The 23,954-nt window shown below is 39.8% G+C and overlaps 1 protein-coding gene across 2 annotated transcripts in view; it reads right to left on the bottom strand.

Annotated features, from left to right (window-relative positions):
* The window catches only part of cops8 (COP9 signalosome subunit 8), a 44,770-nt gene extending 22,818 nt beyond the window's left edge, over positions 1-21,952 (bottom strand). The window contains exons 1-4 of one of the 2 annotated variants that reach the window (XM_061918648.1): positions 21,794-21,952; positions 19,332-19,402; positions 18,940-18,988; positions 1,940-2,072 (exon numbers count right to left, since the gene is read on the bottom strand). In XM_061918648.1, the coding sequence (XP_061774632.1) occupies positions 1,940-2,072; positions 18,940-18,988; positions 19,332-19,402; positions 21,794-21,865 (325 nt within the window). In that variant the 5' untranslated portion in view covers positions 21,866-21,952. The remainder of the gene's footprint in view (positions 1-1,939; positions 2,073-18,939; positions 18,989-19,331; positions 19,403-21,793) is intronic. The other variant, XM_061918649.1, reaches the window with a different exon arrangement.
* Positions 21,953-23,954: the final 2,002 nt, after the last annotated feature.

The following is a 23,954-nucleotide window of genomic DNA, read 5'->3' as shown; positions in this document are numbered from 1 at the left end:
GATACACCCCTAATATATATATATATATATATATATATATATATATATATATATATATATATATATATATATATATATATATATGCAAGGTATTAGTTTCTTCAGATACAATGTATGCTTAGTACTGTTTTACAAAACCCAAAACCAGTGAAGTCGGCAAGTTGTGTAACTAGTAAAACAAAACAGAATACAATGATTTGCAAAGCCTTTTCTACTTACATTCAATTGAATACACTGCAAAGACAAGATATTCATTGTTCCAACTGAGAAACCTATTTATTTTTTGTATGCAAATAATCATTAACTTAGAATTTAATGGCAGCAACACATTGCAAAAAAGTAGGCACAGAGGCATTTTTTACCAGTGTTACATGACATGTCCTTTTAACAAGACTTAGTAAACATTTGGGAACTGAGGATCGTTGTATTTTTTTTATTTACCCCAAAGGGAATAAGCGGTAAAAAACGGATGGATGGATTTACACAACATGCCAACTTTACTAGTTTTGGGTTTTGTACTTAAAAACACACATAGCCACAGCAGATGTGGGTTAAATGGTAAATGGTAAATGTGTTGTACTTGTATAGCGCTTTTCTACCTCTTTTTAAAGGCTTACTGAAATAAGATTTTCTTATTTAAACGGGGATAGCAGGTTCATTTTATGTGTCATACTTGATCATTTCGCGATATTGCCATATTTTTGATGAAAGGATTTAGTAGAGAACATCCACGATAAAGTTTGCAACTTTCGGTGCTAAGACAAATGCCCTGCCTCTACCGGAAGTCGCAGACGATGACGTCGCAAGTGTGGGGGCTCCTCACATCCTCACATTATTTATAATGGGAGCCTCCAACAAAAAATACTATTCGGACCGAGAAAACGACAATTTCCCCATTAATTTGAGCGAGGATGAAAGATTTGTGTTTGAGGATATTGATAGCGACGGACTACAAAAAAAAAAAAAAAAAAAATGCGTTTGCATTGGGACGGACTCCGATGTTTTTAGACACATTTAGTAGAATAATTCTGGGAAATCCCTTATCTTTCTATTGTGTTGCTAGTGTTTCAGTGAGTTTAATAGTACCTGATAGCCGGAGGTGTACGTCCACGGGTGTCTTGACGAGCAGTGTCTCAGGGGAGTCGACGGCAGCTATGGACGGGGCAAGCTCAGCTCTTCTTCGGTAAGAAGCGACTTTTTTAACCACAATTTTCTCACTGAAACCTGCTGGTTGACATTTCGTCGTGTTTCATGTTGGCTTGAACGCGCTCTGATCCATAGTAAATTTTCACCTCCAGGAATTTTAAACAAGGAATCACCGTGTGTTAGTGTGGCTAAAGGCTAAAGCTTCCCAACTCCATCTTGCTACTTTGACTTCTCCAATATTAATTAAACAAATTGCTAAATATTCAGCAACACAGTTCTCCAAAATACTGTGTAATTATGCCGTTAAAGCTGACGACATTTAGCTGTGTGTGTGCGTAGCGCTCATACTTCCTAAAAATCTGTGACGTCTTGCGTACACGTCATCATTACACAACGTTTTCAAGTCGAAACTCCCGGGAAATTGCAATTTAGTAAACTAAAAAGGCTGTATTGGCATGTGCTGCAATGTTAATATTTCATCATTGATATATACACTATCAGTCTGCGTGGTGGGTAGTAGTGGATTTCAGGAGGCCTTTAAGGAGCCCAAAGCTCTTTGACAGTATTTCCACATTCGCCCATTCACACATACATTCACACACTGACGGCGGGAGCTGCCATTCAAGGCGCTCACCAGGACCCATCAGGGACAAGGGTGAAGTGTCTTGCCCAAGGACACAACGGACGTGACTAGGATGGTAGAAGGCGGGGATTGAACCAGTAACCCTCAGATTACTGGCACAGCCACTCTACTAACCTCGCCACGCCGAACAAGGAACAAGGTAAGACTTACCTTGAAGGGCCTCCATCACTGGAAGGATATTTTCTGACCACTGATACGCTGCAATGGCTGTGTAGATGCCAGGAAAATCTCGCTGCCAAATACGCTGACCAACTACCCAAATAGCTGTTAATTCAGGGTTTGCCTGCATACAAAACATGATATTCAAACAGATTCATTTGCATACTGATTCAAAGCTCTGGTTTTCAGCATGTACTGTATAAGTGTTTTAAAATCAGAATTATTTGGGAGGGACACTACATTTTAATGAACATTTCTATGCATAGTACATTGACATGGAAACACACAAGACTCTAGTCAGAGCCTAACTGTGGCCATGGATTGCAAGCAGAAAACATTTGATCAACTCGTTTTGTATCTGGTATATAGTTCATGTCGAATACATGTTCACCTGAGTTCAATGAATTATTAGCAAATTCATTGCTAATAAACAATAACTAGTTATACCATTAACATGACAAGATGAGATTTGCATATATTCCTTCCATTCCTGTCCTAATCCTAACAAATTGATTATAAGCAAACAACCATGATAGCTTACTCGACGAGGAGCTTTCTTTGCTTCCAATGACGTGTGCTCGCAAGCATGCAATTGCACTTTTTCCAACATTAGTTTCCTGACGAAATCAAACAAAATAATACATCTAAATATAGCTCTAAACATACTCCAGCTCATGAACTTACAATAAAACATGATAAATGGGTTATAGTTGCGTAGCGCTTTTCTACCTTTTTTTAAGGAACTCAAAGCGCTTTGACACCATTTCTACATTCACCCAGTCACACACACATTCACACACTGATGGTGGGAGCTGCCATGCAAGGCGCTAACCAGGACCCATTATGATCAAGGGTGAAGTGTCTTGCTCAAGGACACAACGGACGTGACAAGGATGGTGAGAAAGTGGGGATTGAACCAGAAACCCTCAAATTGCTGGCACGGCCACTCTCCAAACTTCACCACGCCGTCCCTGATTTTTATCGCCACAAAGTGTAATTCTTGGGCAATTTAGTGGCAGTATACACTCTGCCGCTACATTCAAGCAGTGTTAAGTCACCAGCTGCTTCTCTAACGCAATCCCGCCGGCGCAATGTATAACGGAAATACACAATGACCAAAATTAAATGTTCCACCCTCATTTTGCCAAATTTCAGGCCTCAATCCAGCACCCTTTGACAAAAAGAGAGGAAAACTGACCCAAAAAAAAAGGAACATTTCTATGGCCAGAAAGTACTGAAACACAAGCCTAGGCTAAGGGAGTATTTGCATTTTTATTGATATTTCATTTAAAAAAAAAAAAAAAAAAGAGAACTAAAAAAAAAAAATTGGGATTTCCATGTTTACGTGGACACTTGGCACATCCAAGCAAACATATGTGCGAATCGATCAATTTAAACATTAATACATTTATCAGTGGCACACTCAAAGATAAATGTATAACTTATATTTTAAAAAGGATTCCAATTAAGTTTTTACTCATAGTCCCAAGACGAGCCATGCCTTGGCAGTAGGAATGGGGATTAATAAGATTTTTCCGGTTCCGATTCTACTTTTGATTCTGCTTAACGATTCAGTTCTTTAACGGTTCTCTCATCGATACTTATTTGGAAAAAAAGAGAGCAAAAATGTAGATCACGATCAATTCTGTTTAGTTTAGAGCGTAGATGACCTTACAAAGCTAAAGGTGAGGTCTTAAGAGGCACTTAGCATAGAAAATAATTATAAGAAATACATATTCTTTTGTAGAATTTAACAAAATAACACATGAAAATTCCTTAAGAATGTAACATTTATATACAAATCAATCAATCAAAGTTTATTTATATAGCCCTTAATCACAAGTGTCTCAAACAGCTAAACATGCCACAATAAGATCCCACATCAGAGCAAGAAAACAACTTTAAAATATTAATATTTTTTTTAAATGTTTAAGAATCTTTCATCATCTCCTAAAAAAAATGGTGACACTCAAATTACAATGGTTTGTTTACAAAATGAAATGATCATATAAATAACATGCAACACAAGATATTTCAAGCCTTCTTTTGATCTACCGTATTTTCCGCACTAATCCCCCTCTGATCCCCACAATTTTCCCCTCTGTCTTCCTTTTTTTTCCTCTTTCCATCCCTTGCTGCTCCAGCCCGGCTGCACCAAATGATAATATAAATAAATTTAGTAAAGTCAAATTTAAATAAGTATCCTACACTTCTCTTCTGTAAAGTAAATGTGAACAGCCGATATAGGCATCTACATCAACTATATGATTTGCCTGGGAAGCTGGACAGGACAAAACAATTACAAAATAAAAAAAAAATAAAAAAAAATAAAAAAATGAAATAACACTGCATATAAAGTTTTCTTTTTGCTTTGTGCTATGTATGAACAAACTATGATGGGTTACGTTTATAAAATCAATGAACGACTGCAGAAAAAATGAAATAACATGTCTGCACGCAACAAAACGTTTTAACTCCGAAAAAGACGTCAGGTTGAAGGTTAAGTAAAATACTTAATGTCGATTTAAGTCCTCCTTGTAGTATTGAAAAAAAAACGCCAAACTTAAATTAGTCACTGGCAGAGAACCAAAAATGCCGTAAAATGTCTATTTCACTGAACAATTAAAAAATGTGAATATATGCAAAATTATAGGAAATTAAAAATATTTATCATACGTGGTCAATGTGATTTCTGCTCCTGAATCGCAGAGCACAGCGTCTTCACATTGAGGCTGTATGACGTGACCTTTATCTTCACACAGGATTGTAAACTCTCATCTGTGAGGCGTGTGCCATGTTTGTTTTTAATAAAGTTCATGTTGGAGAACACCTGCTCACATGCATATGTGGATCCAAAGATCGACAGGACTCCAAGTGCATACTTTTTCATGGTCACATAAAAGTCGGGGATAGCGTTCCAAGTTTCGAACACAAGTTTCGAACACAAGTTTGTCGGGTTTGGGGAGGTTTTCAATATCACACTATTTGTGATTCTGAGCAAGAACGGCCTTCTGGCGTGAAACATCTTCAAGGTGCGCTGTCAGGCGCTTTAACTTGGACACCCGCATGTCTCCGTCCTGAGCAGCCGCCAGCTGCTGCAGGACGGAAACGCGCGCGGCAGTGGGCGTGTCCCGAGGTTTGACAAGCAGGATGACAAGCTGAGCTGGCCGTGACAAGCTGAGCCGCATCAGAGTGATCAAAGAGTCGCATGCAGCTCCGGAGCCGCCGGTTGCCGACCCCTGATCTAGGAGTTGTTCCTCAAGATCACTTGCAATGTTGCATACACGTCTCGCAACTGTGTCGCTTGACAGTGGGACAGCTTTTCATTTTGCTGCGCTTGTCTCGTCAAGCATGACTGACACCATGTCTACTGCAGCGGGGAGAATCAGCTGCTCAGCAATTGTGTGTGCTTTTTTGCATTGAGCAATTCTGTATGCAACTCTATATGAAGCCAATGTATCCATTTTGTGTAATTGTGGTCCACACATTAGCCTGCTACCCATCCGCGCGAAAGTTTGTTCCGCTCAGCCCCGCCCCCATTAGTTACTGTTGCGTCTGTCAAACTTTCGCTCCTACCTGGAAATGTAAAGCCTACAGAAAAAATAAATAATTTACATTAATTTATATAGCGGATTTCACGGACAGAATCATAAAGTGATTTACAGTTTGTATAGAAAACGGGGTTGTAAAAAAACAATCTAAGATTTAAAAAAAAAAAAATTATTAATTAATTAAAGTGGAATTTCCTCCCGTTTCTTTCACCACACCTGTCATGTCTCTATTCCCCACCAGTGGGGCGCACCCCACACTTTGAGAAACGCTGCATTAAATGGAGCTGTGCTAAAGGGAATGTCAACAAAACAGTCATAGATACATCAGTCAAACTTTATTAATAGATTACAAACCAGCTTCTGACAACTTCATTCACTCCCAAAATGAATAAACAGCTGTTTTATTATTTTATAATGTGGGTGGAGGGAAAGGCTGGATGCAAGTATATGAGGCATAATGATGCAATATGTACATACAGCTAGCCTAAATAGCATGTTAGCATCGATTAGCATGTCGTGACCATTGATATGTCTGATTAGCACACTCCACGTAAGTCAATTTAAATCCGTCTGTTCGTGTTGTTACACCCTCCGACAACACACCGACGAGGCATAATGTCTCCACGGTACGGAAAAAAGTCAAAAAACGGAAAATAACAGAGCTGATTTGACTTGGTGTGTGTAATGTGTTTGAGAAAATGGCGGATTACTTCCCGTTGAGGACGTCACAGGTGAAAAGACATTGCTCCCACAGCGAACAATTTAAAAGGCGTTTCGATCGCCAAGTTCACCCTTTTAGAGTTCGGAAATCAGTTAAAAAAACATATGGTCTTTTTTCTGCAACATCAAGGTATATATTGCCGCTTCCATAGGTCTGGTGATAATGTTCCCCTTTAAACGAGTCAGTGTCGCTACTGTTCATGTTAAATTCTCTCACTGCTGCTCTATTCCCGTGTTCTACTGCGTGACTGATCTCCTTGAGTTTAAACTCTGCGTCGTAAGCCTGTCTCTTAGTAGGAGCCATTTTGGGGTCTTTACATAAACACACAGAAACGGCATGCCTCCCGCAGTCATATATCACAGCATGCACCGAGCGCTTCTTCTTCTACGGGGGAAAATGAAGTCGGCGGCTGCTTATTGTAGAAGAAGAAGCGCACTTCTTCTTCTACGGGGGAAAATGAAGTCGGCGACTGCTTACCATAGTTGCGAGACATGTTGTGGCTCAATATTGGTCCATATATAAGGCGCACCGGATTATAAGGCGCACTGTCAGCTTTTGAGAAAATTTTAGGTTTTTTAGGTGCGCCTTATAGTGCGGAAAATACAGTAATTGAGATGATTATGGCTTGGTTTATGACAACCTTAAATTGAAAATCTAAGAAAAAGTGGAGTCGTTAAAAACTGTTAGCATGATCTTAAAAATTATAAATACAAGCTTGACATATCTTACTTTGTATGTAATGAGGTAATATCACACATTAGTTTCACATTGGAAGTTTAAATGCTGACATAAATGGACTTTTACACGATATTCTAATTTTATGAGTTTCACCTAAATAATAGATATACCTGGAAAACATACAAATTTTCTCCTACTACAATTCATTTTTACTTCTTGAAAATCAGTAACACTGTGGAAAATAGGTGCAAGCTTTAAATCACAAACTTAGTCACTGCTTGTACACTTCCCTGCCGCGATGAAAGGAGACGCTATTGCGCCGGGCGGCACTAACAGGATAGGTGGTAAGTAAGTACCTGTTGTATTTACAACAGATGGCGTGCTAGCGGTTACTGATGCTGGGATGAGATTGACACGATTCGAAAATGTGACATTCATTTATAGTTGTTGCATGCTGTGTGTTCGAATTGTTTAGTATATGTCCTCTTGAGGAAGTAGCAACCATGCAGTCATTACAAGTAACGCTGCTGCAATCATTACTTGTAAAATGTAGTTAACTCTAGAGCGTTTGTTTCGCCCGGGGGCCGCCATTTTTTTCTGACCTCACAACGTACATTGCATAATGACGTCATTCCCAACCGCAGGCATCGATAAGGGAGTCGTTTGAAAACATTGGCATGCGATTCCAAGTAATTGATACACTGAGAACCGGTTTTACATTCCCATTCCTAATTGGCGGGGAACAGCTTTTAAACTCCCATCTGCTGCAAACTTTCCTTGGCAAGATTAGTCGACCCTCCAAAACTGAAATCAACATCTGTGTTCACAACCCACTCACCTAGAGAAAATGGTGTCAATACCACAGCTCTGTTCAGTTCTCAATTACGCAGCCAATGCAGCTTCTAGTGATGGGTCCGGCAACACTGATGCATCGGCGCATGCGTCGAGCTCATAGAGCAAAATCCTGTGTCGGTGCCTGTACCGCTTTTTGAAAGTCACGTGACCGATCATGAGCTGTTTCGGTCATGTGACCGATTCGCGAAATGTGTCGAACTGATATCAGCCTGCACGCCAAACTGTGTTTATAAGGAAGCCCATTTGTCAATGAGATGCTGCTGCTAACAGAATCGCCGCACTTCTGTCGTTGGTCATTTGTAATTTATCGTCGTCGGAGATCATTTCCGCCGTGTGGGAATATTTTGATCATATATCGGAAAAAAAGGTATTTGTGGTAATTTTCTTGTCGTTTCTTCCGGTTCTCTCAAAGTTTCCACATGATCTGTTAGTAGGGGTGTAACGGTACGTGTATTTGTATTGAACAGTTTCGGTACGGGGTGTACCGAACAAGTTTTTAAGCTTAAGTCTTAACAAGCTGCTTTGAATCTTCTGCCTCAGTCTCAGCACCCAGCATTGTCCCACCCACACGACCATCTGATTGGTTACATCAAAAAGCGGTAACAGCCAATCAACAATGCGTATTCAGAGCGCATGTAAAAAAAAATAATAATAAAAAATTCCCAGTCCACAAGCATCCTCATTCACAACACGTTCTCTTAGATTTCCATGTTATGATACATGTTCACATTATTTATTGACTGTATCTAAAAAAGATTAAAATACATTTTTATTTAAATGAAGATATGAAATAATCCTAAATTTAATACAATGACTTGTAGAGCCAGATGTGGCTCTTTTGATGACTGCAACTGGCTCTAAGATAAATCTTAGCTGACATTGCTTGATTGATTGATTGATTGAAACTTTTTATTAGTAGATTGCATGGTACAGTATATATTTCGTACAATTGACCACTAAATAGTAACACCCGAATAAGTTTTTCAACTTGTTTAAGTCGGGGTCCAGGTAAATCAATTCATGGTAACACGATAAGTAATGAATAATTCCGCTGGTAATCACAGTGTCAAACATAACGTTCAAAATATAAAACATTCTCATGCATTTTCATCCATCCATCCGGTTTCTACCGCACCTGTTCAAGAAGTCGCATTAATGGTAAGAAGTATTTTATTTATTGTTGGTTAGCCTCAGAATAAAAATGTTATTAAAAAGAGACATATCATACTCTAAAAATGTTGGTCTTTCTTAAAAATGCTTGCATATAGTTGTATACAGTGTTAAAAAATATATATATATAAATGGCTCTCACGTAAATACTTTTAAAAATATTTGGCTTGTACGGCTCTCTCAGCCAAAAAGGTTCCCGACCCCTGCTCTAAGTCATAAAATCAGTGTCAGTTGAGTCGGTCCATAGGTAGCCTGTGGGGATTTTTAATGTCCAGCAGAGGTCAATATTTAGTGACAATTCAGTTTTGCAATGTGTCGAAACGCTTCAGGACGCCTCATCAACCCGTCACTAGCAGCTTCTGTTTTAATGGTCGTCCGAAATCTTGTCTTTACAATTGTAAAAATAGGTCTTCAAAGGATACAGGAAATGGGTGCTTTGTTAACTGGACGGCTTTGTTAGCCCCTAAGTATCCCAACATGGCATTAAAAAACTATTCAGATAAAAGAAATGTTAGGTGAGAAACTTGGTAGCCATCATGGTGCTCTGAAGTCACAAGAGTGCATTTTGAGCAATCATTGAGATCGCCTGAAACCGGTTTGGCAAAACTCTCCCTATCATGTCTGGCTTATTAAATATGTGAGGCTCAAAGTGGTGGGCTTTAGAGCATCTGTTGTCATAGCGTTCTGGGCGGTATTTTGCCTTTCTAAAAAAAAAAAGCCCTCTGCATGCGTTGTTTTAGGCTGTTGGAACCGTTCAAATCGCAAAAAACGATAATAGTTTCTTATGACTTCCTCGAGAGGTAATCAAGAAGGGAAAAAGATGTCAAGATTTTATCAAGGAGGACGAGAAAAGGGGCACGCACTCCAGTCCAAGAGATCAAAGTTGAAGAAAGCACAAGTTTGCAGTAATCACTTTGTTAAAGGTTTGATATAATTTTTACATTTAGTATTTCCCATTTAAGTATTATCTTGATATTATTTGTATTTTATATTGTTTGAGTTCTTAAAACACATTTTTGCTACAAATGCAGTGTCCCCCTAGAAAATGTGTTAGTTGAGGCGGTGACTCTCCAGGGGGAGGGGACCAGGAAAGGGGGTGGGTGGGTGTAATGGTCGGGGTCTCGATCTGTCGTCATTACGTTTCCACCTCGTCGATGCCACCACAGCCTGGGGGGCAATAAACTACAGACTGCGGTGAAGAAGCCTACAACTTTTGGTTGTGTTTTCCGCTCCATTTGCTGAATGCCGAAATACGATACAGTATATTTTTCGATATTTTTTCCGTAAAGTAAAAACAAAAACAGTCCTAGTTACCTGAGATACTAAGTACGTCATTATTATTACTTAGTAATTTACTAAGTCAAAATAATGACAAAATAATGACTTACAAAGTCAAATTAATGACTTACTGTAAGTAAGCGTTTGCAATAAGCGTTTGAAAGAAATAATTAAAAGTGGGGCCACATGCTGACATATGCTCAACTCATCATGTTTAATTTATTACAGCATTTGGAAAATCTGTAGTTGATTTGTATTATGTAAATGTGATATTTTTATCAACATGTGATAGCACGGACCCTGCCATTCAAAACTAAGCTGCTACATTACTAATGATTAATGTAACTATAGCTAAAAAAATTGTACAATCGCAATAGGAGAGACTATTCATCCCTGAATACCATGGAGTTCATGTAGGCTTTATGATGCAGTTACATTAATATATCAACTATGAGAGACAGCTTTAGGAAACTCTTAATTTAACATAATGTCCTTTTTCGCTGCTTCAACACAGCTCAATCAGCAGAGAAAAAGGTAAAGTGAAATGACTTAGTTCTTTACTGTAAGTCAATAATGCTTCTCTTTCTCTCAGACAGACAGGGCTTTGCACGCACACACACACACAGAGGGAGCTAACGTTATGCTAAAAGCTAATTAGCCTTCACCTCAAGGACTGCGAGCGAGCTGTCATTGATGTTTTTAGAACATCAATGGGCTCATAGTGATGTTACTAGTAATTGACTTGGAAGTGTTTATTATAATTTGGGGAGAGTCTGCTGCATTATGCTCACCTGCTAACACCACCGTCTCTCCTCTTTGCCTGCCTCAGCACTGTCACATGTGCTCTGAATACGCACTGCTGACGGGGAAACAGGTGTATTTGTAAACAGCGCGTTTAACAACAATAAGGAAAAAAACATGGCGGTTGACACCAAGTTAAATAAAGAAATGCAACCTTACCCGAGCAAAACGATGCATATTATTCCGCGAGCATCTTGATACTAATTTCATGTCAGGTAATACAACTGGCAGATAATCTTTGCTATCACTCGACAAATCGTATTTTTGATAACGTGTATGGACAAATTCCATCGCATAGTTAGACTTTTTGCTCATATCTGCTTCTAATAGCAAGATCTAGGCTCTTTGGTACTCAGATAGTTTGCTCTCTGTTTGCTGAACAGTAGCCATATTGGTTTGGTGGCTAACCAACTTGTCTACTTACGTTTCAAAGTCACGTGACAGAATATAACCTATGCACGGCTCTGCAATAGCTTATGGACTACTCACATTTAGTGTCTTAAAACTGCAACAACCTTCAAATCTACTTATACAACAGAAAGTAAAAATGAGTGCTGCATAGAGTGACAAAATTGTCGACAAAACTTGAAAATTCACCTCAACAGTGTGGCATTATTTTGTCAGACCAAAGTAATCTGCAAAGTATGCAGAGCAGTCGTCCCCAACAAGAGCAGTAATACATCAAACCAATTTTACTTACATAGCCACCCTCATCCAAGCAGTCTACCAGAAATAATCTCCACTGATAAATTGCAAAGACATGCACCTGGGGATAGGTTGATTGGCAACACTAAAATTGACCCTAGTGTGTGAATGTGAATGTGTTCTGTCTATCTGTGTTGGCCCTGCAATGAGGTAGCGAATTGTCCAGGTTGTACACTGCCTTCCACCCGAATGCAGCTGAGATATGCTCCAGCACCCCCCACTACCCTGAAAGGGACAGGCGGTAGTAAATGGATGGATGGATGATAAATAGCACCCTTGGTAAGTTGGAAATTGACTTACTGTATTTATTGGCAGGCTTAGTTAGATAAACCACAAAAAATATTTAAAAAATATCGATATCGATCAATATAAAAAACGTATATTGTCTTAATAAGTGTTTTCAGCCATAATCGCCCAGCCCTATTTTCACCACAATGTTTACAAACGCTACCCTTCTTGATGCATCCAGAGCCTGGTCATGACATCGCTGAAAAGATTATATTCATTTCCATCTACTATCTTCAGTCATACATTACATTGTTTATTCTAAAGTCACAATTACTTAACTCACGTTTACCATTTTACACAAATAACTATTCTTTGCTGTTGGCTTTTGTAATCACGCGTGCTAGTCAATTTTTGATGACGTCACATTCAGAAATGTCTGTTGACGCTAGCTGCTGCCGCAAAAACACTAAGTACTATCTATCTCAGGGCTTATAATTGTTTTACAACTTTCTTTATTCCATCTCAAATATATTTAGTAGTCTTATCAAACCTGCAAAACACCAACTCTCTGTTCCACCACCCCTCTCTCAGCTAGCTAGCTAAGCTAGTCGCGGTTCTAAGCAACTACGCTCTAAAGGCTTTGGCTCCCTCAAACTGCTGGTACTGTTACAGCAAGAACTAGACTCGGTGAAAGAAACAACCAAGCTAGCTGTTAAATTAATGAAGCTGAGCTTGTCTCGGTCGAACGCAAAAACGCTCCAAAGGCATCTCTTCCCTCACGTTGCTGCTACTGCCCTGAAGACAGCACGAACTCGACTAGGTGAAAGAAACAAATTGAGTATGGCTCCCTGCAATTCGTACACCGTCCTCATGGACAGGTTGGAGGAATGTGTCCGCCAGTTAGAGCAAAGTAATTTACTATTTTTTTTATTTACTATTTACTATTTTCTTGGCAGCTCCCTCCATCAGTGTGTGAGTGTGTGTGTGAATGGGTAAATGTGGAAGTAGTGTCAAAAGCGCTTTGAGTACCTTGAAGGTAGAAAAGCGCTATACAAGTACAACCCATTTATCATTTATTTATTTATTTTTAGATGCCACGGACACACTTGCTAGTGTTAGCTGTAGCAAGCTGACCAGCCCAGCTGGTAGCAGCCCTAAGCGGCCTGCAAGCTACGGTGAACCGGTTGGGACGCATAACATATTTAGCCCTTTAGCTCGTCCTACACTCAAGTATCCATCACCCGGAACATACATCTTAGTAAACCAGCCATAATTAAGTGTATTCCCAGGGCCAGAGCACCTGACATTGAAGTTAGTCTAAAGGAGGTTACTCGTAACAGGCCTAGAAACACGTACAACGGGTTAATCGCACCACTAGCTACGCGAACATAGTTGTAAACGTCGGCTTCAATTACACTATGATGAGACAGTCGGAGATTACAAAGAGGAATATAGATCTGTCTTGTAATTTCGCTTGAAATATATCTTGGCATCGAGTACTTGTCTCTGGCCACCCACCTGCGAGAGGCAATGATGAGAAGTATAGCAGATTGGTCTCGCTTAACAAGTGGCTCGCTCATTTTTGTAAAGAACAAGGACTAAAGTTTATTGATAATTGGCCCTCTTTCTGGGGCAAACCAGGCTTGCAGAAGGAGGACGGCCTTCACCCAAACCGGGAATGTGCCATCCCTTTTTTTGCTAGAAATCTAGATTACTACTTGAGTCAAGTTTGACTAACTAAACAAGCTTGGACACAGGCAGTTACAGTGTCAGTTAGTCCGGGTGATGAGTCAGTTAAGTTAGACTTAACCAGCAGCAGGTTGGAAACTTCCTGCACACAGAGCACTTCTGGTAGAATAATACATAACTCACAAAAAGTTTTTTTTTCTGTAGCGACTGTGCCAGAGGTGGTCATGCATTCTACTGAAGTGGAAATTTATGACACGTTCAATCTATCATAGCACCAAGCAAACAATCTCAAGATCCCCATCATATCAATTCCAAGATGTGATCAAAATTATCTAAGGCGTACAACACAAAATAAACTTAACCTTATTAATATCAGTAATACAGATAACATGAACAAAAAATCCTCTAAACAGCCCACTACCTATAATATGGGCTTTTTAAACACCAGATCATTGTCTCCCAAAACATTATATATTAAGAGGTCATTAGAAACAACAATTGTAACATCATTTGTCTGAGCAAAACTTAACTAAAACCAGATGAATTTTTCCCGCTTAACGAGACATCTCCTCCTAATAACTATTTGAGTGCACATATTGCCCATCCCCTTAAAAAGGGTGTGGAGGGGTTGCACTAATATACAATGAAAACCTCAACCTTACTCCCTAACCTAAGTAATAAATATAAATATTTTGGAGGTTACTAGGAGGTCTGTCAGACTGCTACCTCTCTATCTGGCTGTTGTTTATCAACTTCCAGGGCCCTATCCATACTTTATCAGTGGGTTTTCAGAGGATGTCGCTGATCTACTAACGCACGCAGATAATATATGATGGAGGGTACCAATATCCATATAATTACCCCGTCAGACGTGCGTGCGGGGCGGTCTCGACCATAATTGATGACTGTGGTCTAACACAAATAATAAATCAACCCACGCTTCGCAACAGTAATACGATAGACCTAGTCCTTGTCCTTGTCCGGGGTGTTACCATCTCCAGATTTATGATACTCCCGTACAGTAAAGTAAAGTCCGATCATTACATTATAAAATTTGAAGTTCTGACTCATTGTCAACAAGCTACTAATAACCAATGCTTTAGCATCCGCAATATTAATGCTGTCACAGCTATGACTCTTGTTGGCCAACTGCTTTTAGTAATGGCACCATTCCCAAATTATGTGGCCTCTATCGATAACCTCACTAACAACTTTAAAGGAGAACATTATCACCAGACCTATGTAACTGCAATATATACCTTGATGTTGCAGAAAAAAGACCATATATTTTTCTAACCGATATCCAAACTCTAAATGGTTGAATTTTGGCGAAATAAACGCCTTTCTATTTATCGCTCTCGGAGCGATGACGTCAGAACGTGACGTCACCTAGGCAGTCAATCGGCCGTTTTGTCAAACACATTATAAACATCGAGTCAAATCAGCTCTGTTATTTTCCATTTTTTCGACTGTTTTCCGTACCTTGGAGATATCATGCCTCATCGGTGTGTTGTCAGAGGGTGTAACAACACGATTCAAGTTGATTTACATAGAATGTGCATCAATTAGCACGGCATGTTAATCGATGCCAACATGCTATTTACCGGCGATGCTAAGGCAGATATCGCACAGAGATGTATGGATAACCTGCAGATGCATTTCCAACGATAAAGTCAAAGAATTCACAAAGGTGAGTTTTGGTGATGTTGTTGACTTATGTGCTAACCAGACATATTTGGTCGCGGCATGACTGCCAGCTAATCGATGCTAACATGCTATTTAGGCTAGCTGTATGTACATTTGAAACTATATTTGCATCCAGCGTTTCCTTCCACCCACATTTAATGCCAAACAAACACTTACCAATCGACGGATTTAAGTTGATCCAGTGTCATAAGATGCGAAACTTCCAATCGTTGGTCTGCACATTTTACCGGCGATGCTAAGGCAGACATGGTCAAATAGCGTCAATAGCTATTTGCTCAATAGCTTCAGTTTATTCTTCAATTTCGTTTTCGCTATCTGCCTCCATACTCCAACCATCCGTTTCAATACATGTGTAATCTGTTGAATCGCTCAAGCCGCTGAAATCCGAGTCTGAATCCGAGCTAATGTCGCTATATCTTGCTGTGGTAACCGCCACGTTGTTTGTAATGGCATCGCTATGTGACGTCACAGGAAAATGGACAGTGTCTTCGCAGATAGCAAAAATCAGGCACTTTAAAGCTTTTTTTAGGGATAATCCGGGATGGGTAAAATTTAAAAAAAAAAACTTCAAAAAATAAAATAAGCCACTGGGAACTGATTTGTATTGGTTTTAACCCTTTTGAAATCGTGATAATGTTCCCCTCTAACAATTCTCTGTGCAATGCCATTGATAGAATAACACAGCTAAAGCTAAAAATGCCCCTAAAAGATGTAACTACCCCGTGATTTACAGAAGAAACCAGAGCTCTTAAACTATTATATAAACAGCTGCAATGTAAAAGGCACGCGACTCAACTTGAAGTTTTCCATCAAGCATGGAGTGATAGTTTTGATAGCTTTTAAACACGCACTTACCTAAATATTTGTGCAGTACAGTACAGTGTTTCCCACAGGTCAGGCATCTATTTGTGGTGGTGTGGTCGGGCAGCGGGGGTGTGGCGGTTGGGGGGGTGGGGGTTACTTAGGGGGGGTGGAGGCGGCGGCGATGACCAAGAAGAACGCGGAGTTGGAATATAATTACAACACTTTATGTACATATTTATATACTTATTTATATAATATTTACATATTTATATAATATGTAACTACAAGCTCTATTCACAGACAGAGTCCCATTGCTTTTATGAGTGGTCGAGCAAGTCAAAAGCCAAAAAAAAAAAAGAAAAAAAAATGTTTTATTTTATTTTAATTTTTTTATTTTATTTGTGGCGGCCGTAATTCTTTCGTGGCGGGCCGCCACAAATAAATGAATGTGTGGGAAACCCTGCAGTAGCATTACTAACCGTCCAAAGGACAACCCCCCCTCCCCACCCCCCCAGTAGCTACACCCACTCAGCTGATAACTTTATACATTCCTTTAATAAGAAAAATGTCATTCATTAGAAATGAGAATAAAGATAACGCATCCCAGCTCCAACTGGGTTCTATTAACGCTGATACATAAGTATGTACGACGGATACTGCCCTCCAAAATAATCTCTCTTTTTGAAGAAGTAACAGAGGAATTCCTGCGACTTGGGACAAACAAACATGTTTACTTGACCCACTTCCTGGGAAACTTATCAAGGAGCTGTTTGTAATATTAGGACCATCAGTGATAAATATAATTAACGTATCACTTTCCTGTGGCACTGTTCATCTCGCTTTCAAAAAAGCGGCTATTCATCCTCTGCTCAAAAGACCTAACCTCGATCCTGACCTTATGATAAACTACCACCTTCCCTTAATCACGAAAATCCTCGAAAAAATAGTTGCACAGCAGCTAAATGAAGACTTATTTCACGTTACAATGACCAAACATTGCTTATTTGTTGTGTTCCTTGTTCTCCTCTGCTTCCCACCCTCTCTTAAAACTACATAGGCACCTATTTAATAAGACCACCATAACGTTTGACAACCAAACAATTACACAAAGTGACTCAGTAAAGAATCTGGGTATTATCTTTGACACAACTCTCTTATTTGAGTCACACAATAAGAGTGTTACTAAAACAGCCTTCTTTCATCTCTGTGATATCACAAAAATGTGTCCCATTTTGTCCACCACCGACTCTGAGGTCGTTATTCATGCGTTTATTTCGTCTCGATTACTGTGTGTGAATGTGAGTGTGAATGTTGTCTGTCTATCTGTGTTGGCCCTGCGATGAGGTGGCGACTTGTCGAGGGTGTACCCCGCCTTCCGCCCGATTGTAGCGGAGATAGGCGCCAGCGCCCCCCGCGACCCCAAAAGGGAGTAAGCGGTAGAAAATGGATGGATGGATGGATACTGTAACGTATTATTTTCGGGTCACCCTATGTCTAGCATTAAAAGATTACAGTTGGTACAAAATGTGGCTGCTACATTTTTGACAAGAACAAGAAAGTTTGATCATATTATTACCTATACTGTCTCACTTTTACTGGCTTCCTGTGCACTTAAGATGCGACTTTAAGGTTTTACTCCTTATGTACAAAATACTAAACAGTCTGGTTCCATCCTATCTTGCTGATTGTATTGTACCATATGGTCTGGCCAGAAATCTGCGTTCAAAGAACCCAGGCTTATTAGTGAATCCCAGACCAAAAAACTTTGGCGGGCTTTAGAGCGTTTTTTTATTCGGGCTCCAGAATTCTAAAATGCCCTACCGGTAATAGTTACAGATGCTACCTCAGTAGAAGCATTTAAGTGCCATCTTTAAACTCATTTGTATAATCTAGCCTTTAAATAGACCTTTTTAGACTAGTTGATCTGCTGTCTCTCTTTTCTGCTCTGGCCACCTCTCCTGCGTGCAGAGGTTACCTGCTGATCATGGATTAGCCTCGACGGATGACGCGAAAGCTGTTCAAAGTCAGGACCCGGCGTGACCGCTCCTAAGGGACGGTGTGGCGCAGTGGTAGAGTGACCGTGCGCAACCCGAGGGTCCATGGTTCAATCCCCACCTAGTACCAACCTCGTCACGTCTGTTGTGTCCTGAGCAAGCCACTTCACCCTTACTCCTGATGAGTGCTGGTTAGCGCATTGCATAGCAGCTCCCTCCATCAGTGTGTAAATGTGTGTGTGAATGGGTAAATGTGGAAGTAGTGCCAAAGCTCTTTGAGTACCTTGAAGGTAGAAAAGCGCTATACAAGTACAACCAATTTATCATTTATTTATTTATGCATCAGTCGGTGACGTCTCTGCGCTCCGACGTGTCTACATGCTAGAAGATGCCCTGCTGGCCCCACTACGGACTGGACTGTCAAATTATTATCCGTATCCATTAGGCATCGATTGCTCTGGTCACCCAGGGGTGGATCCCCAAATCTGCGGTCCCTCCAGGGTTTCTCGCTGTTCCCATTGGGTTAAAGTTTTACTTGCCCTGATGTGGGATCTGAGCCGAGGGTGTTGTTGTGGCTTGTGCAGCCCTTATAAGTAAACTTTGATTGATTGAACTCTGCTGTAACATACTGCTCTGTCCACACAGCTCACTATGTTGTGTGCCATCAATTTTGATTGAGCTAATATTATATATATATATATATATATATATATATATATATATATATATATATATATATATATATATATATATATATATATATATATATATATATATATTATATTTGTTGGATGAAAGTGTAACTCTTACCGCTTTTAATGCCTGAGGAATTCGCTTCCACAGATATCTGCCATTATTCCTAAAAAAAACACATTTACATTAGAAAGGAAAATGTTTTCTTGCTGAGTAAAAACAATTTCAATGGGACAACTTTTAAATGATTTACATATGAAGAACAGAAACCTTTGTTAAATACCACTAAAGAACAGTAAAACAACACCTTATGACTTGTTTTTAAACTTTTAATTTTAACCTGTAAAACATACATATTGTCGTATATAACTAAAGTTTAAAAGTACAAGATGTAAAACTTTACATATTGTTATGTAGCATATAGCTAAAGTTCAGAAGTACTGGGTGTAAAACTTACACATCATAAAGTAGTACATGATTAAAATTCAAAAGTACAAGTTAGAACTTACATATCATTATGTAGTAGATAAAGCGCCAGCAGTTGAGCATACACTTGAGGTGCTGCAATGCCCCCTGGAGACTGTTGGAACAAAACAATGAGTACCGGTATGTTGCCATGAACACAATAATGATTTTTTTCCCCCCTGACTTGCACAACCATATTTTCATAATCCTGTAGTATTTATCAGCCATTGTAATAACCGATCCGTTGTGGTGAAGAAGGAGCTGAGCCGGAAGGCAAAGCTCTCAATTTACCGGTCGATCTACGTTCCCATCCTCACCTATGGTCATGAGCTTTGGGTCATGACCGAAAGGATAAGATCACGGGTACAAGCGGCCGAAATGAGTTTCCTCCGCCGTGTGGCGGGGCTCTCCCTTAGAGATAGGGTGAGAAGCTCTGCCATCCGGGAGGAACTCAAAGTAAAGCCGCTGCTCCTCCACATCGAGAGGAGCCAGATGAGGTGGTTCGGGCATCTGGTCAGGATGCCACCCGAACGCCTCCCTAGGGAGGTGTTTAGGGCACGTCCAACCGGTAGGAGGCCACGGGGAAGACCCAGGACACGTTGGGAAGACTATGTCTCCCGGCTGGCCTGGGAACGCCTCGGGATCCCCCGGGAAGAGCTAGACGAAGTGGCTGGGGAGAGGGAAGTCTGGGTTTCCCTGCTTAGGCTGTTGCCCCCGCGACCCGACCTCGGATAAGCGGAAGATGATGGATGGATGGATGGATGTAAATAATAAACATACGATGTATATCAGGGGTCGGGAACCTTTTTGGCTGAGGGAGCCAAAAAGCCAAATATTTTGAAATATATTTCTGTAAGAGCCATCCATCCATCCATCCATTTTCTACCGCTTATTCCCTTTCGGGGTCGCGGGGGGCGCTGGCGCCTATCTCAGCTACAATCGGGCGGAAGGCAGGGTACACCCTGGACAAGTCGCCACCTCATCGCAGGGCCAACACAGTTAGACAGACTACATTCACACTCACATTCACACACTAGGGCCAATTTAGTGTTGCCAATCAACCTATCCCCAGGTGCATGTCTTTGGAAGTGGGAGGAAGCCGGAGTACCCGGAGGGAACCCACGCATTCACGGGGAGAACATGCAAACTCCACACAGAAAGATCCCGAGCCTGGATTTGAACCCAGGACTGCAGGAACTTCGTATTGTGAGGCAGACGCACTAACCCCTCTTCCACCGTGAAGCCGTAAGAGCCATTTCATATTTTTTTTAACACTGAACACAACTAAATGCGTGCATTTTTAGGAAAAAACAACATTTCTAGAGTATAATAGGTCTCTTATTCGTTGTAATAACATTGCTATTCTGAAGCTAACTGTGGAGGGGGCGTGGCCTGCGGGCTGCAGTGACAGGTGCGTAGATGGCCCACCTGGGCCTTGTTATCTAATCACCTGTCGCTCTGTTATAAGCAGCAGCCAGGAGGAGAGATGGGGTTGGGGCTGGAAATACAATTGCTGGAAAACAACTGAGACTTATTGAAAAATAAAACAATATTGTAACCCTGAAACAGGCTCTCATGTCGGTGCTTGGGGGTCTGAAGAACCCCCAGGAGGGCAAACCCTACACTAACCAATAATAAATAAATAACTTCTTACCAATGACGCAACTTCTTGAACAGGTGCGGTAGTAAACGGATGGACGGATTAAAAAAAATGCATAAGAATAATTTATATTTTGAACATTATTTTTAACACTGATATTACAAGTGGAATTATTCATTACTTATCGTGTTAAGCAACGTCGGCTCAGATTTATCAGAGAGCCAGATGCAGTGATCAAAAGAGAAACATCTGGCTCTAGAGCCATAGGTTCCCTACCCCTGATCTATTTTGTATTTTCCATTACTGTATTGTAATTATTATACGCTTGATGAAATTGTGAGTGTCAAAGAGCTGCTAAAAAGAGACAAAATATCTTAAATGATTACTGTCCGTTAATTGTATTCTAAATTTGGTGTGTATGAACTGTTCATGTATGAATACATATCAATAAATAGTCAAATACCGTGGCCAACAGCAAGATCCAAATGTTACAAACAAAATGACCTCCGAACCAAAACATCTTAAAAAGGCTGCAAGATCAAACGCAAAACAAGTAAAATAACAAAAGCACACACTGACATAACCCATATAAATACAACTCAAACTCAAATCGAAGAGACCATGTTTAGCATTTTTGGTTGATATGTACAAGTGAAAGCTGATATTAATGCCTTTATTAGGCTAGTCTCATTTTAAAAATATTTTGGAGTAGATAAAATGTTGATGTACGGAAAGGAGATGACCATAAAAACATTATTTATTCTCATATTGGCCCTTGTTTTTAGCTTACTTGTTAGCATTAGCTAGCTTGCTTCCCACACAAAGCTGTATCACCTACGTTCTTTCCGCAATACACAAAATACGCGTTTTCTTTGCTTGCACGTTAAATAAAATCAGTGACAATACCTCCAGTTCTTGAGCTTCACTTTGTTCGAGTAGTTTGTCGAAATTCTCTTCCATAATCACCGCAGCAGGCATGGTGACAACGAAGATGAAGGCGGTGTTGTGGGTGCCTGACTGCCTGTCTTTCCGCGATCGGTCTACGCATGCACGAATATTGCGTCACTTCCTGAACGCCCAATATTTTACCGATATGTAATTTATGACTGAGCTTCTGCGACGTCATGGTGCTGTGATATTTGGATGTTTTATTAATGTTTTGTCTACAAAATACATCTTACATCCATCCATCCATCCATTTCCCACCACTTATTCTTTTTGGGGTCGCGGGGGGCGCTGTATGGAGCCTATCTCAGCTACAAGGCAGCGTACACCCTGGACAATTTGCTATCTCATTACAAGGCCAACACAGATAGACAGACACTTACATAGTGTATAAAAAATGCTTACACAACATATTATCTAAAAGAGAAAATGAATATAAAAATGAACAATTTCACCCACTGCCAGTCTTTTGTCTTTGTAATGATTGGCGCACGGGGCGCTGCTGACTGCCGTCGCATTTTTATTTATTTTTTTAAATGCTGATTTTTCTAAACGAGGCATATATGAAATAAATATCTTCGTCCTGACAAGAAATTAACTTTTAACATGTTCAGTATTGGGAATTTATGTATTTAATTTAAATAACGAGTTAAAACAATACAAATCCGTACTCACACAGCATATTTTATTTACTTACCGTATACGGATTAAAAATAAATACTGGTGTTCTTGAATAATGTTTGTTTAGTTTTTTTTTCAGTAATCTTTTAATTATATTGTTATTGTAACCGAGGGTTTATATAAGTCGCCTAAACTGTATCACACTACAAAATAACAAACACGGAGGCTCCAATTTCACACGAGGACCACTTTATTTTCGTTCCTTTCAAAAACCTCCGCTCCACTTCAAGATGACATCATTTCCGTTCTATCTACCTTCAAAATAAGAACTCAAGGCATATACTGTATTACAGGAACTAAACATAACAAAGATGCAAACCATAAAAATAGGTTACATTATTGAAATAAAGATTACAAAAACAGAAAACCAAGGCAACCATGAAGGCGTGCACGAGCATGATGGCCAAAAGAAGTTGACAGGAGGCGATGTCTGTGCGCATGCGTGGACCGATCAGGTCTTTCCATATCGATCATGTAAGCTATACCAGTGGTCCCCAACCTTTTTGTATCAGCGGACTGGTCAACGCTTAATAATTTGTCCCGCGGGGGGGGAGGGTCCTTTTTTTTTTCTTTTCTTTTTTCTTTGTCATGAAAAAGGGACGTTTTTGTCATGAAAAAGGGAGGTTTTTGTGGTTGGTGCACTAATTGTAAGTGTATATTGTGTTTTTTATGTTGATTTTATTAAAAAAAAATGTTTTTCTTTATTTTATTTTATTTTTTTAATAAAAATTAATAAGAAAATTATTCTGCGGCCCTGTACCGGTGGTTGGGGACCACTGAGCTATACCATATACATTATAAATAAAAGATACCGTCAATCAAAACATTCTATTAGAACGTATCAAAACACGTATTGGTATGATAGACTTGATTGATTGATTGATTGATTGGATGAAACTTTTATGGATAGATTGCACAGTTCAGTCCATATTCCGTAGAATTGACCACTAAATGGTAACACCCGAATAAGTTTTTCAATTTGTTTAAGTCGGGGTGCACGTTAATCAATTCATGGTACAAATATATACTATTGAGTCATCACACAAGTTAATCATCGGAGTATTTACATTGAATTATTTACATTATATACAATCTGGGGGTGGGATGTGGAGTGGGTTGGGGCGGGGGGTTTAGGTTGGGTTGCTGTCAGCATACTTCAGTCATCAACAATTATATCATCTGAGAAATGGACATTGTAACAGTGTAGGTCTGACTTTGTAGGATATGTACAGCGAGCGGTGAACATAGTGAGCTCAGAAAGCATAAAAACATTTATATACATTTGATTGTTTACATTTGATTATTTACATTTGGTTATTTAAAATCCGGGGAGGTGGGATGTGTTGGGGGAGGGGGTTAGGCGAGGGTTGTAGCTGCCTGGAGGTGTGCTTTTGGTGCGGTTTTGAAGGAGGATAGAGATGCACTTTATTTTACACCATGT

This window comes from Nerophis ophidion, linkage group LG13 (assembly GCF_033978795.1).
Source record: "Nerophis ophidion isolate RoL-2023_Sa linkage group LG13, RoL_Noph_v1.0, whole genome shotgun sequence".
Taxonomy (NCBI): Eukaryota; Metazoa; Chordata; class Actinopteri; order Syngnathiformes; family Syngnathidae; genus Nerophis; species Nerophis ophidion.
This window is presented reverse-complemented; position numbering and strand designations above follow the sequence as displayed.